Source organism: Armigeres subalbatus, chromosome 3 (assembly GCF_024139115.2).
Source record: "Armigeres subalbatus isolate Guangzhou_Male chromosome 3, GZ_Asu_2, whole genome shotgun sequence".
Taxonomy (NCBI): domain Eukaryota; kingdom Metazoa; phylum Arthropoda; class Insecta; order Diptera; family Culicidae; genus Armigeres; species Armigeres subalbatus.
This window is the reverse complement of record NC_085141.1, coordinates 341,026,423-341,045,536: the sequence shown is the minus strand read 5'-3', so window position 1 is coordinate 341,045,536 and position 19,114 is coordinate 341,026,423. Positions and strand designations below refer to the sequence as shown.

Here is a 19,114-nt window from a genome sequence, read left to right as displayed (position 1 = left end):
TCACAAACACGCGTACTGTTCAAATACTGACAACGTGATGGTAACGGATTGAAAATAGCGTTTGTCGAGAATAAAAAAAAATGTTGAAAGCGTTATAAAAGGGAATTGTGTCGATGCTTTCCATTTACTCCATTCCGTTATTATTAGATGGGAACAAAAGGATTATAAGCATAAATATAGGAGAATTTTTACGATTATATTATTTTAAAAATTACGGAAACGCTTTTCGTTTATTTCTCTCACAAATCGGAAACGAATTCAATCGAAAATATTCCATCGAATTTTCTGGGGAAATTCCAACGAGTTTCCCGTGAAAGTTACGAATAACTTCTCGTGAAAATTCCGACGATTTCCCCTGAAAAAATCCGACAATTTTCCCTTAGATACTCTAACAGAGATCACTGGGTAATTCCTTAGAATTACCTTCGAAAATTGCTTCGATTTTTCCGTGAAAGCTTGAAATATTTTTACGTGAAAGTTTCGACGAAAATCCCGTGAAAATTCCGACGAATCTCCCGTGGAAATTCCAACGATTTTTTTTTTGTGAGAACTACAACGAATTACTTGGATGATTTCAAAGAATTTCTTGTGGAGATTTTGACAAGTTTTTCGTGGAAAATCCGACGAGTTTTCCAGGAAATGTAGTGTTCTGTGTACATTTTCTACTAGTTTTTGTCTCAATTTCGACGAATTTTCTAAATGAATTACAACTATTTCTACAAATTTCATGTGAATAATTTCACCTGTTTCCCGAAAAATTTTCGACGAGAATGTTTCATCGTGTTTTTTCGCAGAAATTTCGATTATTTCTCCTTGGAAATTTTGACGAGTTTCCCTTGAAATTGGAAATTTTGACAATTTTTGCCAGTGTTCCATGGAAATTCAGACGAATTTCACGTGCCTATTTTGACAAGTGTTCTATGGAAATTTCTAAGAATTTTCCATCTAAATTTAGACGAGTTGTCAGTTGTATTTTCGATTAATTTCCTGCTGAAATTTCGACGACTTTTCCGTGCAATTCTCGACGTGGAAGTTCCTAACAATATTAGAAAATTTCCCGTGGAAACTTAGACGAACTTTTCTAGTTGCCGTGCGATTTTTGAAGAATGTTTCGTGGAAATTTCAACGTTTTATGTGAAGATTTTCGACTAATTCCAGGTGGAAATTTTTCGACAAATGTTTCGTGTAAATTTCTTCTAGTTTTCCGTCTCAAATTCGACGAACTTTTAGAAGTAATATCAACAAAGCTCCTGTGAAAATTTTGACGAGTTTTCTGAGGAAATTCCCAAGAGTTTTCATTAATCTTTCTACGAGTTTATGAAATTAACGACATGTGAACATTTTCGACGAATTCCACGTGGAAATTTTGAAAGTGTTCCGTGAAAATTTGAACGATATTTTCGAGTTTCTCACGGAAATTCCAATGGGTGTTCCCTGAAAAAAATTACAAATTTTTCGTGGAGTTTTCGACGAGTTTTCAGTGAAAGGATCCGACGAGTGATCCGCGAAATTTTTTACGTTCGATAAACACTTCCAACTACTTTCACCTGATAATATCAATCAACACATTTTTTGTGAAAATTTCTACAAATTCTTCGTCTCAATTTTGACAAGTGTTCCGTGGTAACTATGACTTATTTCCTGTGGAAATTTCGAAAGGTTTTCGTGAAACTTTGAACGAGTTTTCCGTGATATTCTCGACGAGTGCTGTGAAAATTTTCGATGAATTTCACTTGTAAAATTCGACGTGATTTTCGTGGAAGTTTCGACAAGTGTTCCATGAGAGCGATAAGCTTTTTGTTGAAATTTCGTCAAGCTTTTCGCTGTTATTTTGACCAATTTCCTGTGAATATTTCGACTAGTTTTTCGATGAAATTTCAACAAACTTTCCGTGAAAATTTCGACAAGCTACGTGAGTATTTTCGACGCATCCCACGTTACAATTTCGTCGAGAGTTCCGTGTAAAATTCTTCAACAATTCTTCCGACAAGTATTGGGTGGAATCTTTAACAAATTTCATGTGGGTATTTCGACGAGTTTTCCGGAAAAGTTTCAATGAGTTTTTCATGAAATTCGCGCCGTGTCACGTGATCATTTTCGATGTATGTTCTGTGGAAATTTTTAAGAGTTTTCCGTTTATATTTCGACGAGTTTTCCACGTTAATTTCGACAAATTTCCCGTAGAAATTTCAAAGAGTTTTTCAAGGAAATTTTCATTAAGTTTTAATGAAACTTTCGACGAATTTTTCGCGAAATGCTCGACGTGTTTCGTGAATATTTTCGACGAATTTATTATACGAATTTTCATGAAAATTCCAATGAATGCTCTTTGGAAATTTTTACATATTTTTCGTGAAAATTTCGACGAGTTTTAGTGAAAATTCTGACGAGTGATTTGACGAATGTTCCGTGGAAATTCTAGTACAAAAAATTTCGATAAATTTTCCGTCGTAACTATGAAAAATTTCCTATGGAAATTTCGAAGAGTTTTCGTGAACGAGTTTTTCGTGATATTCTCGAAGTGTTCCGTGAAGAATTCGACGAGATTTTCGTGGAAACTTCGAAAAGTGTTCCGTGGAAATTGTGACAAGTTTTTATTATTGAAATTTCGGCAAGTTTTTCGCTGTTATTTTGACAAATTTCCTGTGAATATTTCGACGAGTTTTTCGAGAAAATTCCAACAAATTTTCCGTGAAAATTTCGACAAGTTGCGTGATTTTGAATTTTCTACGATTTCCACGTGATAATTTCGTCGAGTGTTCCGTGGCAAATTCGGCATTTCTTCCGTGAGAATTACGACGAGCATTCCGTGAAAACTTTGACGATTTGTTTGTGGTAATTTTGACGAACTTTATGTGGGTATTTCGACGAGCTTTCCGGAAGTTTCGATGAGTTTTTCATGGAATTCTCGGCGTGATCTGTGTTATTTTTTATGTGTGTTCTGCCGAAATTTCGACTAGTTTTTGCCTTTCGTGTGCCTTTCGTGTATACTAAGTATACGCAAAGGCTGAAGGATCACTTCAAAACCGAACTTTTGATAGAAGGCTCGGAGACCCATAATGTTATATAACAATTGACTCAGTTCGACGAATTGAGGTGATGTCTGTATGTGTGTATGTATGTGTTCAAAAAAAATGTGAGACATTTTTTTTTGCATTTAGCATTATTCGATTTTCTCGCAACAAGTTGCATTCGACGCAGAGTGTGGCCTAGTTAGATCTATTAAAAATTAGACCGATCGGACATTGCGTTTCAGAGTTATTAAAAAAACAGTGTTTTTCTCCATTTTTCCCAAGGGCCCTCTCTTCAAAATAAAAAAACATACAAAGACTGCTGCAATGCAATCAAATGAATGCAAATAAATGTGAATTGTTGGAAATTACTGAATCTATCTCCCTGAAGTGCAATTTTGACCTCTATTATGTGCTTTTATTGTTACATTTTACAATACAAGAGAAAGGCACCATTACCGCTAGGTGGATTATTGTGGGTTATTTCGTGGTCTATCGAAATTTTCAATAAGTTTTCGTGAAACTTTCGACGATTTTTTTGCGAACTTCTCGACGTGTTTCGTGAATATTTTCGACGTATTTTACGTGACAATTTTGACAACTGTTCTCGGTGATTATTTTGACAAAATTTCTAAGGAAATGTCAACCAGTGTTGCATAGAAACTTCGACGAAATTTCTGTGCAAATTTTCTCAAGCTATATTAACGAATTGTCTATGAATATTTCGACGAGTTTTCCGAAGAAATTTCAACGAGTTTTTCATGACAATTCAGACGACTTTTCCGTGAAATTTTTGATGAGTGTTTCGTGGAAATTTTGACGAGATTTACTTTTCATCATTTTTTTGTAGAAGTTCCGTTAATTCTTTCTTGGAATCTTTACGAGTATGCTTTTAATATTTCGACAATTTTACTGTGGAAATTTCGTTGATTTGCGTTGGAACGGTAACGGCGTGGTAACGGCGTTGTAACAGTATTTCGTAGATTACATACTGATAGCTGTCATTTATATTCTTTAACTTGTTTACCTCGTTTAAGTTATGAATTATAAATATTTGGAGGTCAAAAATGATAAAGCATGCAACTACCCTTGCTGGCCACGCCCATCTTCTCCATTTCCGGGGAATGATGATATAACATCTCAGGGCTGTTACAAAAGTCGCGGATTTCGCGATTTTCGCGTTTTTCGCGGAATTGTCGCGGATTTGCTCTTTCAGTCGCGAAAATCGCGGTTCCGTTAAATGTTGTCGCGAAAATCGCGGATTTATATTTACACTCTCTCGAAAATTTAAAATGTTAATGTTTTCATATGAGTGTATGAGAAGTAAGCTATACTTTGGGATCCGAACACATTATATCGACACATTTATAACACATTATATATTTTAGTTATCGTATGAATGCTGATTGATATCAAAACGATATTTGAAAACCATCTGTTGACCTGAGTGATTCCCATGAATGTTGTTGCGAATATCGTACAATATTTTTACAATTTGGGGCTTGACATTTTGTCTATTTTGCTCTCCAAGGGTGTTATTGACCGAATTAAACGCATTAAAATTCGCACCTGGGACCGCCGGAAATGAGCTAAGGCATGCTGGTTATCGCACCGACCTTATGCCTCATCCAGTTCTGCTCCATAGTGACTCCCAGTACTCCAGGCTGCCTATTCAAATTATTTGCCTTCTAGTCCTTAGCACTGTCATAGCTCAATTGACCTTTCCCTTCAAAAAATATAGTTTTTTGTATAGTCTCAGCCAACGTTTTGATTCGCTTGAGGTCAACTTTCCCGAAAAACCCATATTTTTTAAAAATCTAAACAAAAACTGGAAAAGTTTTGCTCGAATCAGAAGGATTCGCCTGATAGTCCACATTTTTTGAATTTTATTGAATTTTAATAATACAGTATCCTCTCGCTTATCCGGACCTAAGTAATGCGGCGACTCGTTAGTCCGGATCTCGCTAATTCGGACTTTTCCCGATTAAAAAAATATCAACACCCATTTAAACACATTAGCTGTCAGACTATTTTATCAATGTCCTGTTAGACAAAGTTATATGGCCTTATAAGCGCTATAAGTTCGGTACATCTCATAATTTGATATGAGTTTTTGAAAATGGTTCCGAAAAATTAGACAAATGCATGCCAATGACATTTTACAACACTGCTAGTGCTTGAGTACAATACTGAAACTGAGGAAAATCTCGGTTGATTGCAAATCCGACGATCCACTGCTCGCAATAGATCAGTGGTCAATAGACGATGTAATCCCCGATGAGGAGCAGAATATCGCAAGTCCTGTATTTCCCTCTGCTCCAATATGAACTATGCAGAGATTATAACTCCATCCGGCACTTCGTGGACAGCACACCTTATTTCGACAATTTGTTAAACAATCCGCAGATCTTACAAACTCTGCATATATTTTTTTCAGAGCTTTTTAGGTAGAATTTTAGGACCTCTCTGGAAAATCAGTTTGGTAAAATCGAGTTCTTAATGCTGCGTTTAGACAGCGCAAATGAATTGAACAAGTTGCTTGATTCAACGCGAATTGAACGTCTAAACATTTCCGTTCAATTCACTCGAACGAAAAGAAAGTTGACTTTTATTTGTTTTGGCATGTTCAACTTTTGGCAAGCCCAGTGAATTTCACCGAGTTGTTCAATTCACTTGCCCTGTCAAAACGTAGCATAAGGATCCTAGACATCTGGATTTCTAAATAGTTAACACATTTCAAGTTATTGATCTTCTATATTACCATTAACCAAGCTGTTATATACGTGTGACCAACGCCATCTAAACAACCTACTTAGAACCTCGTATCGATGTTAGTTCTAGTGTGTAGAATCCAAACTGGCGGTTTCCCACTTTGGTTCCACCATGAGTTCGGAGTCGTCAACTGTTCTTATCACTCTATATCCAAATTCATGCTACTGCATGCCTCGAAACCCTTGAATTGACTGTGAAATAGCCATCAACTATTTTGGCTGCATTTGAAAGTCAGTTCTGCTTGAACGTATAACTTTTTATGATTTTATTCTTTTGATAATAATGTATCTTGATATGAAACGTCATGTACTTTATTTTCAGTAAATCTGTGAACTTTGACATCAAAGCTCTATGAAGTGGGATCAACGACCCATTTATTTATAAACAATGAAATAATTTCTGATTCGCCATTCAAAACATCATGCGGCATATTTTTTTCACGTTTTCTACTGATCAAAGCATTGATAGATTAAAAACAACAGTATTGAAATTGTGCAATGAAGTGTGTTTTTACGTGATAATTCGCTTATTTTTGTTTGTCGCGGTTTTGTTTTTGTAGTAGCGGATTTCGCGGATTGGAATTTGGTTAGTTTGTAACAGCCCTGCATCTACTTAACAAGAGGCCAGCGACTCAACGACGTCCTCATAGATGTCAAGGAGTGGGATGGTAGTTTATCGAATATCATCATAAGCAAATGATGTAAAAAGTTTAAACAAACGTTAAAAAATCACAAAAATAAGAAACAAACCAAATTTCTTTTCATTGCTTTGTTTTTGATGGGATGGAAATAGGAGCTATGGGATGAAGTGCCGAACCGTTCCCCTATTTAAAGATTGTTGTCAATATACAGCAAAAATCAATCAGTGCTTTCCTTATAAATAAGATTTTATTCATACAAATTTTCAGAACATGTCACAACCCCTAATCACCGCTAGTCTTCTTCTACCTTTCACTGTTTTGAAGTAGATGTGAAATGTCAAATCTTCAATCCAGCTTTCCTTCAATAATGAAAAATTAAACAAAAAGAATAGTAAAATTTGTACTCACCTTTCCTTATCTATCGAAGGTATTTACCCTACTAACGTTGACTGTTTATAATGTCCATAAATTCATAATTCCGGGCAATCATGTACTTGAAAGTGGCGCGATGTTCACCCGGATGTTAGTTTGCTGAGCGAGATGCTTCTTGCGAGAAAGCATTCTGTTGCAACCGAAAGGCATCACGACCACCACCACGGCCGATCACCGCCTTCGCTGTGGAAATTTCAACGAGTTTTTCAGAAGAGTTTTGACGAATTTCCGAGTATTTCGTAAAAATTTCAGTGAATTTCTGTAAAACTTTCGACAAGTTTCTGTAGAATTCTCGTATTTCGTGGGTAGTTTGACGAGATTTCCGTGGATATCCATCGAGTATTTCGCCCAAATTCTGATGATTTTTTTGCGGAAATTTTGACGAACTTTTCCTGCAAATTTTGAGAAGCTTTCCAGATGTTTTTGTTTTATTTAGCTTGAAACAAAATCTTGTGATAATTTCGACAATTTTTCAGTAGAAATTTAGAAGAGATTCTCGTGAATATTTCGTTGAGTTTCCGCGGAAATTTCGATGAATTTTCCTTGGAAATTTTCACGAATATATCCGTGAAAGATTCGACGAGTGTTCAGTGGAAATTTCGACGAATTCCATAAAGAAATACCGTGAATAACTGTGTGGATATTTTGACGGGATTTCGTAAAATTTTCGACGATTGTTTCGTCAAAGTTTTGACGTGTGCTCCGTGAATATTTCGATGAATTTTCCGCGTGGTAATTTTGATCAATCTGTCGATGAATATTTGACAAATTGTTCGTCATAATTTCGACGAGTTATTCGTGGAAATAAATATATTCTTTTGTGAATATAATGATGAGTTTTCTGTGAAGATTTGGACGAGCTTTCCGAGGAAATTTCGACCCGTTCCCCTACAAATTTGTAACATGCTTTGTCAACAATTTTGACAAATTTCTCGACACTCATTGTTTCATGGAAATTGCGACTAGATATCTGTGTCTAATTTGGCAAATTTTCTGCGGAAACTTCGGAAATTGGGGACATTATAACGATTTCCTGGAAAATTTTGGCTAGTGTTGATGGAAATTTCGACGAATTTTATGTAGGAATTTCTAAATGTTTTGACTTGAGAGTTCTTTGGAAATTTTGACTTCATGTCCGTGGATGTTTCGTCAAGTTTTCCAAGGAAATGTTAACGACTTTTGTGTGGAGATTTCGACGAATTTTATCTGGAAGCGACGAATTTTTTCCATAGAAATTGCTATGATTTTTCTAGAAAACTGGTCGATTTTCCTTTAAATGTTGACTAGTATTAAATGATAACAACGCCTAATTTTTTGGGAAATTTCTACGATAATATTCTATGCGAGTTTTACGTATAGATATCGACGAGTGTTCTATGTATATTTCGACTAGTATTTTTCATGAGAATTTCGGCGAATTTCACTTGGGAATTCTGATAAGTTTTCTGTCGAAATTTTGACCAGTTTCCCCTGTAATTTTCGACGAATTGGCTGTGGTAATTTAGACGAGTTTTCCATGGAATTTAGATGAGTGTGTCAAGGAAAGCTACGAAGAATTCCACACGAAAATTTCGACGATTTTTCCGCGCATATCTCGACAAGTTATCCATCATTTCGATTTCATTTCGCGTTTTCCGTGGATATTTTGATGAATTTTCTGTGGAAATTCCTTCATATTTTCCATTCAAATTTTTACAAGTTTTCCTTGAAATTTTCGACGAGAGTTCCTTAGAAATTACAAAGAATTTTATTTAGAAATTTTGACGAGTTTTGCTTGAAAATTTCGACCAGTTTTCCTTTGTAATCTTAGCGTCAAAAATACCACGTAAAATTCGTTAAAATTTCCACCGAAAGCTCAAAGAGAAAGAGACAAAAGATAGGAAAAATAACACGGTGTGTAGTGCTTCCCCGAGTCACCTTATAGTTCTTCTGAACTTCTGTGGAAAACTCGAGCAACTTCAAGCAAAACATTCAACGTATTTTTCATAGAAATGTTGACGACTTGTTCTTGGGAATTTCGACGAATCTCTTGAGGATAATTCGACGAATTTCCTTAAGAAATTTCAACGAATTTCTTTCTGAAATTCCAACGATTTTTGTAAAGATATTTTGACGAGTTGTGTGTGATTATCATGACTAGTTTTCTGTGGGTCAGACGAGTTTTTGTGGATCAAACGAGTTTCCATGGTAATTTTGATAAGTTTTCCATTGATATTTTAACTTATTTTTCGTAGAAATTTGGACGATTTTTTTCGAGGGAATTCTTTACTATTTTTTCATGGAAACTTTGACTCATTTTCTGTGAAAAATTCCAATATATTTTCAGCAAAACTCCGACCCGAGTTTTGCTTAGACATTTTTACGAATTTACTCTGGAATTTTCGACGAGATTTTTTCAGAATTAAAAAAAAATCCTAAATTTCAAAACGTTTTGCTTGAAAATTTCGACGAGTTTAATATATTCGTTATTTTTTTTTTCGTATTCTACGGAAAATTCGGTAAAATTATCACGGAAAACTCGTCTAAATTTTCTAGCAAAACTCGTTGAAATTTCCAAATAAAAGTTTTTGAAGTTCCATGAAAAACTTAAACAACTTAAAAAAAAAAAACGAATTTTTCATAGAAAAATTTGGACGACTTTTTCTTAGAAATTCTTTTGGTAATTCCAACGAGTTTTCTAAAGAAATTTTGACGAGTTATAATGTGAGAACTTCGATGAGTTTTCCTGGAAATTATGACGCTTTTTCCATACATAGACATATTTTGATAAGTTTCATGTGGAAATTAAGACGAGTTTCTGGTAAAAAAAATTGCAAATGGTAAATGAGATTTCGATGAATTTCGTGGAAAATCCGTGGATATGCCAAAGAATTTCGTTTGGAAACCATCAAATGTAATGTAATCGTTGAAATGGCTGGATTCCCTGTTTCAAAAACCGCAATGACGAATTCAAAAATAAATCACCGTGCAGAGTCATGCAGTTGCCGTCGACCAAAATAACAGCAATCGCCGTTGCCGGAGATTTTTGATCCGTTGTAAACTTCTAATTCAGATGAATCTTCTAAATTTGGAACAATCTCTTCGCCAGATAATCAGGCAATGCTTATTACATTGAACAATGTGTTAGGGGGAATGACGGCTTTGGCAGGTTTTGTTCTATTATTGGCAGGGGTTTTTTTTTATGACTGACTAGGCTCAGATTTGGCCTAAACATTCTTTGCATATCAAAGAATATTGTGGCCAAATTTCATAAAATTTGGTGGTCAAAAACCCCCCTTCCAATAATAGAACAAAACCTGCCAAAGCCGTCTTTCCCCCTACTTCCCATTAGAAATTAAATTTTTGTGTAGATCATTTTTTTTAATTGGCTTTCTATAGTTCGATGACATTTTTCCTGGAATATATGTTTTTGTGGTTGTGATACATCTTTCTAACTTCATTTGAGTTTTTGCTAGATAGTTATGAATGCTAGTTTTAGTAAATTTACAACAAAATGATTTTTTTTCTTGAGCACAACAGGACAAATTATTTTTACGACTGTTTTGTCATTTATTTGCAATCTTTTCTGGTAATTTGTTCCCAGATTAGCAAATCGTCAACTTTTTCTCAAACCATTGTTCAGTCTCTGAATTGCCTTCACGCAATCTACCTTCGTGCGAAGCACAATAAATTTATCATTCCGACATCGGGTTACTTCACGTCCATTCTCTCTGTACAAAAAAAAAACAGAAATGCAACACAAATCGGCCCAATCAGCGAACAAATTCGCTACAGCAGCAACCTTCGATGTTGCTCATATTTTCCGCCTTTCTCCGCTTGACTGCCGCTCTGCCGCTGGACGACGCCTGACTGCACTTCGCATAATGCCATTTTTCATCCCTTTCATTCTGTACCGCGCCCTGCCCACATGCCACCGCTGCGCTGCTCATTTATATTAAATATGCGTGGATCGCACCAATTGGACACCGACACACGTCGTCGTCGTCTCACGGGGCCGGGCTTTTCGTAAAAGATGGAAAAGAAACAAGGTGTAAGAAAATAAAATTACGATGCACCGTTAGCGAGTAATTTTCTGCATGTGCAACGGGGGTCACTTTTGAGCGCGGTACCTCCGTTTCGGACGTTGTGCACTGTGGTAATGTCTGATGGTCAAAATGATTTAAACTATTTGTAAATTGAAAACTTACAAATCAGAGAAAGAGTTAAATCAATTTCTTGATGGTATTTTTGGCTTATATAAAATAGATTCTACTCGAAATTGAGCCTCAGTGTGCTTACTTTTTTGTTTTGATTGGCTCATAATGAACTTAAATATTATTCGAATTCGACCATCTAAAATCAAACAACCCACATTGCCTTGTTCTTTTTTGTCGGTTTCGGATGTTTTCTCGTTCAACGACGATGACGATGACGATCCAAACCACTTAACTTGAGTTTCTGGCTATAAGTTGGTCAGCAAGTTTTGCGGTTTACAGACGTTTCTGTGTGATGCCGAGAGGTTCAAGACTCGAGTGCACAGGTGCAACTTGAGGCTGACGCTGCGGCACTTGACATGGATAAGTGAACGAACCAGCGAATGCATGCACGCTCGAGCGAATTACAAGTTATGTAATGAAGCTTTATCGCGAGGAGTCTGCTAGATGGGGTCCACCCGTCCAAAATGGAAGGAGTCAAGTAGGTTGCTGTTTTGACCTTTCTGATTTGGCGAAATCGCTGTTCGCTGTTTACTTAAAATTAGTATCCGTGTGGAATGTGATTTTAGTTTTGTGTGTAAACTTAAAGAAAGGAATGTATTTTATTCAATTGAATATAAATTTGAAAAATGGGACTAACCAGTTAAAGGCAGTTTCTTTCTTATTAAGCGATCCTCGGAATTCAAGAAAACGTTATTTGGTTAAATTAGCAATAAAATCCAATAAATTTACATTTGGATCACGATCATAATTCGCTTAACCCCCTCTTCCACTTCTTGCTCGCATCAAACCTCAAAGCCATCTACCGACGCAAAAGTCAAACACTCATCATCAGTGACGCCAACGCTCTCGCCCAGAATCTCAAAATCAAAGCCAAATCATCGAGCCGAACGTATCGTCGAAAATATGCCGCGTCGCGTCGCTGTGTCTGAATAAATTAAGCGTGGGTCGGTCGGTCGGTCCCAAGCGCGCTGGCTGCTGATGGTATACACAAACCTTCTTCCCACTTTGACTACACACCGTTGAACCTTCTGCTCTTCGGAATCAGAGCGAGTCTGAAGGCGTTGACATGTTGAATTCGCTTTTGCTATGCCGCCCTCCTCGCCATCCCACTTTTTTTTCTTCTTGTGCGACGCTAACGATGACTATGACGCGGACTTCAGTAGGATGGGGGTGGGGGGCGACCCACTTGAAATTAATCAACTCTGAACTGGCGTGCCACACTAAACCAAAGAGACTGAAGAAGGAGGCATGTGATTCCGAGTTCGGTGCGCCGGCATTCCCGCCAGAGCACTCTCGACTCGACCCCCACCCAACCCCAACGACGATGCGATGTGATGTTTTACGGCCTTTACTAATTCAATATTTTTCGCTTCTGTTCTTCTCTTCTTTTCCCCCAACAGGGCCCACCGCAGTCGGCGCAACCGTTCAAATTCACCATAACCGAAAACTGTGATAGGATAAAGGAGGAGTTCAACTTTCTACAGGCACAATATCACAAGTAATGACTGGCTTTTCGTTTTATGTGCTTAGGATTTTTTATGGATTTTTCCTTCCGTTCGTTATGAAATTTTATTATGAAATAGACTGGTTTGATAACATCGGAGAATTTGCCGACACGGAAATCTTAATTCAAGTATTTTCTCATCCGGTGAAAAGGCGATGATTTACAAGTTTTTTCTTGTAGGTATTCAGATAATTGATTTTTTGTATGATTGTATGATTTTGTATTTGTATTTGGTATGATTTCTAGTTTGTATCAAACCAGTCTATCATCATCCATCTTTCCATCATCACCCCAAGCATGCCAAAAGGGACAAACAGGTGCGAAACTTGACTGGCACCTTGCTCCCGCTTTACGTCAACTCGTCAAACTTTCGCACCCCATTTCCCGAAACTCCGCTTCCTGTTTCCGCTTCCCTTCCCAATTTAAAGTAGAAGAGAAAAAAAAATCCAACTTCATTTTCCTTTCCAAGCCGTCAAATTTAGTTACTGTAATTGATTCAGCAAAAAGTTTGCCCGGCTAGATTCGATTTTCTCATTCCCCCCTGGCCATGATTTTTTTTTGCTTTTCATTCAAGTTGGGGCGGCTTGGTGTTCCCTAAGCGAAGAATCAGGACCTCCCAGTGCTAACATTTTCCACTGTTTTTCTTTCTCCTCTCTCTTCCCCGATCGTAGCTTAAAGCTGGAATGTGACAAATTAGCTGCGGACAAAACGGAAATGCAGCGGCACTATGTGATGGTAAGTTTGATTTTTATTTTCGATTGTTTCATAAATTTCATTTGCTGATTTGTTGGTGCTGCTATTTGTTTCGAAATTTTAAATTTTCCATTGGCTGCAAATGGTGGCGTACAAAAAAACGGAACGAGAACATTGGCGATCGATTTTTCGTTTCCGCTTTTCCGTACAGTACTGGCGACAATAATAAATACGGGCTTCGGGTTCACCACTCAAACGGAAGCTGAAGACCGGTTTCAAATATTTCAGAAATGAAAATAATATATTTATAGAAATTTTTTGAAAATCAATATTAATTGCATGAGATGTGTACACTTAGGTTGCTTTTTATCAATTTAATGGGACATTCCAACGAATTTCTTGTGGGAAAATCCAACAATTTTACGATGGAACGTTCCAACGCACTTCCGGTGGGACAAATTTACGATGGGTTGTTCCAACGAATATTTAATGGAATGATCCAACGAATTTTGGTTGGGTGATTCCAACGAACTTCTGGTGGGACATACCAACGAATTTACGGTGGGACATTTTTACGATTTTTTGAAGGGAAAATTCAACGAATTCCTGATGGGGCATACAACAATCCACGTCGGGACATTCGTAGAATTTACAGTGTGACATTCCAACAAATTTCCGTTGGGCATTCGAACAATTTTTGGATGCGAAAATCAAACGAATTTCTAGTGGGACATTCCAACGAATCTACGATGAAACATTTGGATGATTTTTTGATAGAAAATTTCATAGAGTTCCTGACGGGGAATTCAACAAATCCACGGTGGGACATTCCAACAAATTTCCATAGGGCATTCCAACAATTTTTGGATGTGAAATTCAAACGAACTTCCGGTTATTGCAACGAGTTTCTAGTGGGACATTCCAACAAATTTACGATGAGACATTCCAACAAATTTCCTTTGGGCATTCCAACAATTTTTGGAAATAAAATTCAAATGAATTTCCTGTGGTTGCATCGAATTTCTTGTGGGACATTCCAACGAAATTACGTTGAGGCATCTCAACGATTTTCTGATAGGAAAATTCAACGAATTCCTGATGGGGCATTCAACAAATCCACGGTGGGACATTCATCGAATTTACAGTGGGACATTCCAAAAAAATTTCATCAGGCTTTCCAACAATTTTTGGATGCGAAGTTCAAACGAATTTCCAGTGGTTGCATCGAATTTTTGGTGGGACGTTCCAACGAGTTTACGTTGAGGCATATCAACGATTTTTAAAAATGAAGAATTAACTAATTCCTGATGGGACATTCAACAAATCCACGGTGGCTCATTCATCGAATTTACTGTGGGACATTCCAACAAATTTTCGTTGGGCATTTCAACAATGTTTGTATGCCAAATTCAAACGAATTTCCGGTGATTGAAACGAATTTCTAGTGAGACATTTCAAAGATTTTTTTATAGGAAAATTCAACGAATTTCCGATGGGGCATTCAACAAATCCACGTTGGGACATTCCAACAAAGTTCCGTTGGGCACTCCAACAATTTTTGGATGCGAAATTCAAACAAAGTTCCGGTGATTGCATAGTGAGACATTTCCACGAATTAACGATGAGGCATTTCAACGAACTATTGATAGAAATATTCAACGATTTACTGATGGGACATGCAACAAATCCACTGTGGGACATTCATCGAATTTCTAGTGGGACATTCCAACGAATTTACGATGAGACATTTCAACGATTTTTTGATAGGAAAATTCAACGAATTCCTGATGGGGCATTCAACAAATCCACGGTGGGACATTCATCGAATTTACAGTGGGACATTCCAACAAATTTCCGTTGGGCATTCCAACAATTTTTGGATGCGAAATTCAAACGAATTTCCAATGATTGAAACGAATTTCTAGTGAGACTTACTTACTTACTTATGGATCCTGTACACCTCCGGTGGTGCAAAGCGCCGACTTGAAAGATCTCCATCCTGAGCGTTGCTCGGCTATCGCTTTAACCTGTTGCCAGCAGTGTTGTGCTTAATCATTATCAGACGATTATGATTGCAATTTTCATGCGAAAACTTCTCACGTGAAAACAGTAGGCGAGTTGTCATCGGCGACAACTTCTCAAATTTTGTACTCAAACGATAATAAACACAGAATTTTCATTCAATCATTAATCTTCACTAATAATAGCTAATTGTTAACAGTCCGTTATATCTTCTATTTGGCGTTATAGCTTCATGCTAGTGAGGAAAAAGAGTTCAAAATGTAACGGTAAATGCTTCAAATCAAGATACGATTTTCAAACGATTCTTAATCGCTGGCGAGTTTTAATCACTTGATAATTTAAAAGTAAAATCGCGGGTGAGTTTGATCATTCTCGATTTTTCGAAAATTTGATTTTTCCCAACCCTGGTTGCCAGGTTAGATTTTTGTCGACTTCTTTTATTTCTTTATTGAGGCTTCGCCGCCATGAGCCTCTGGGTCTGCCTCTGCTGCGATGTCCCGCCGGGTTCCAGTCTAATGCTTGTTTACAGATTTCGTTTCCGCCCCTACGTAGAGTGTGGCCGACCCAGCCCCACTCCCGATCCCGAATTTCTGTTGCTATCGGCCTCTGGTGACAACGACGATGGAGCTCGTTGTTTGAGATCCAGTTGTGAGGCCACCAGGCCCGAATTACATACCGCAGGCATCTATTAATGAACACCTGCAGCCGTTGAGTGTTCTCCACTTGTGGGACATTCCAACGAATTTACGATAAAACATTTCAACAAATCCACGGTGGGACATTCAAACAATTTATGGGACATTAAAAAAACACACAACTAGTTTCCGATGGGACATTAACGATTTTCCAGCTTGACATTCCAACGGATTCGGTATGAGAAATTCCAACGAATTTAGATGGAACATTCCAACGAATTTCGTATGGTAAACTCCATCCAATTTCCAGTGGGAATATCCAACAAATTTCTAGTGAGACGTTCACCGAAATTACGGTGGAACATTTAATTGAATTCACACCTTTCACCGTCACCAACAAATTTTAAAGTAAAAAATTCCAACAAATTTCCGGTGGGACATTTCAACTAATTAACGATAAGGAAATTCTAACGACTTTTGGGTGGGTAATTCCAACGCATTTCCGGTAGGAATATTCAATAAACTTCTGGTGGGACATTCCAACAAATTTACGGTGGGACATTCCAAAAGATTTTCAATGGGAAAATCCAACGAGTTTCCTGCGGGACATTCTAACGAAATTTTTATGGGAAAATACAACGAATTTCCGTGGAAATTCGAACTCATTTCTGATGGGAGATTTTAACGAGTTTTTGATGGAAAATTCTACGAATTTTGATTGGAATTCAACGAATTTTTAATGGGAAACTTCAAGGAGTTTTCGGTGGGAATATTCAACAAATTTCTGGCGAAACATTCCAACTAATTTACGGTGGAACATTGCTTCAATTTATTCAGAGATTCCAACGAATTCACGGTGATAAATATCAATAAATTTCCGCTATTTATATTGGGAACGACCAGGGTATATAACGAAAAATCCCTCTGTTTTGGCTTTTCTGGTCATAGAATTTATAAAGCGGAGTGATTCTACAACATCCGACGTTTCGACCCTTGGTTTGGGCCAAACCAAGAAGGCCCAAACCAAGGGTCGAAACGTCGGATGTAGTAGAATCACTCCGCTTTATAAATTCTATGACCAGAAAAGCCAAAACAGAGGGATTTTTAATAAATTTCCAGTGAGACGTTCTAAAAAATTTTCTATTCAATCCGTCGAGTTTCTGGTGGGCTATCCCAACGAGTATTTGACGAAATTTTCAACGAATATTTGACGGAATTTTCCTGTGATTCCAACAGGTTTCCGGTAGGATATTTCAACGAATTTACGGTGGGGACATTCCAACAATTTCAAATGGTAAAATCTAACGAATTTCCGGTGGGTGATTGCAACGAATTTCCTGTGGGACATTCCAACGAATTCACGGTGGGACAATCCTACTGTTTTCCATGGAAATATACAATGATTTTCTGGTGAGTAATTGTAAGAAATTTGCGGGACATTCCTATGATTTTTATGAGAAATTCACGGTGTGATATTCAGAAAAATTTTATGGGAAAATTAAAAGAATTGCTAATGGGACAACGAATTCACGGTTAGACATTACGTTGAGAGTCATACCCGCGGGAAAATTTGATTTTTGTGTGGGAAAAGCCGACAAATTCCTGGTGGGATATTCCAACGATTTTCTGGTAGGAAATTTCAACGAATTTCTGGTGGGAATATCCATCAAATTTCTGGTGTGACTTTCCAACCAATTCACGGTGCGACATTCCAAAGTTATTTAATTGGGAGAATCCAATGAATTTCCGATGGAGCATTCAAAGAATTCCCAGTGGGACATTTAACCCAAATTATCGTGGGACATTTTATCTAATTTACGGTGGGACATTCCAACAAACTTTTCATGTAAATATCCAACAAATTTCGCATTGGGTTTCCAATGAATTCCCGGTGGGACATTCCAACGATTTTTTGTGCGAGAAAGTTCAACAATTTTCTGCTGGGTCATTCCAATCAATTCACGGTGCGACATTCCAACGATATTTCGATGAGAGAATCAAGCGAATTTCCGATGGGGGACATTCCAACAAATTTGCGGTGAGAAAATCCATCAAATTTCTGTGGGACACTCCAATCAATTCACGGTGGGACCCTCCATTTTTTTAAAGGGAAAACTCAACGAATTTCCGATGGAGCATTCAAAGATTTGGGGTGGGACATTCAACGAATTTCCGACGGGACATTTTACTCAAATTATCGTGGGACATTTCATCGAATTTGCGGTGGGACATTCCAACAAACTTTTCATGGAAAAATCCAACAAATATTTCATTCCCGGTGGGACATTTCAACGATTTTTTGTGTAAGAAAATTCAACAAATTCCTGCTGGGACATTCCAACCAATTCACGATGGGACATTCCGAAGATATTTTGACATTGCAGCAAATTTCCGGTGAGAAAATTCAACAAATTTCAGTGGGACATTCTAACCAATTCATTGTGGAATATTCCAAAGATGTTTTGGAGAATTCTAACAAATTGCTCGTGGGGAAATCCAACGAATTTTCTGTGGGACATTCCAGCGAATCAACGGTGAGACATTCCAACGATATTATGGAAGAAAATCCAACGGATGGGTACTTCCATCGAATTCCTGGTTGCAATATCCAACGAAAACATACAACGAATTTCTGTGGGAAATTCTAATTTGTTTTTGGTGGGTAACTCCTACGAGTTTTTTATGGAGTATTCAAACGAATTTTTAATGGGAAACTTTAACGAGTTTTCGGTGGAAATAGCCAACACATTTCTGGTGCAACATTCCAACGAATATTTGATAAAAAATACAGAAAATTTTTAATGGGAAATTCCTAAAAAAATGTGGGAAAACCAAACGAATTGCTGTTGGACATTTTATCGAATTATCGATGGCACGTTCCAACGAATATTTATTGGGAAAATCTAACTAATGCTCGATGGGTGATTCTAAAAAATCCGGGACATTCCAACGATTTTTTTATGGGACTGTCCAACGATGTTCTGGTTGGTCATTAGAATTCCCAATGGGGTATTTAATGAATTCGAGGTGGAACATTCAACGGATTTACGGTGGGACATACCAACGATTCTACAGTTGGAGATTCAAACGAATTTGAGGAAAATCCAACAAATTCCCGGTGGGACATTCCAACAAATTTCCGGTGTGACTTTCCAACCAATTAACGGTGGGACATTCCAAAGATATTGTGATGGGAGAATCCAACGAAT

The 19,114-nt window shown here is 37.3% G+C and overlaps 1 protein-coding gene across 1 annotated transcript in view; it reads left to right on the top strand.

Annotated features, from left to right (window-relative positions):
- LOC134225846 (protein groucho-like) overlaps positions 1–19,114 on the top strand; it is a 134,192-nt gene that overhangs the window by 47,975 nt on the left and 67,103 nt on the right. Inside the window, exons 3-4 of the mRNA XM_062706254.1 lie at positions 12,452–12,549; positions 13,227–13,290. Coding sequence (XP_062562238.1) covers positions 12,452–12,549; positions 13,227–13,290 — 162 coding nt within the window. The remainder of the gene's footprint in view (positions 1–12,451; positions 12,550–13,226; positions 13,291–19,114) is intronic.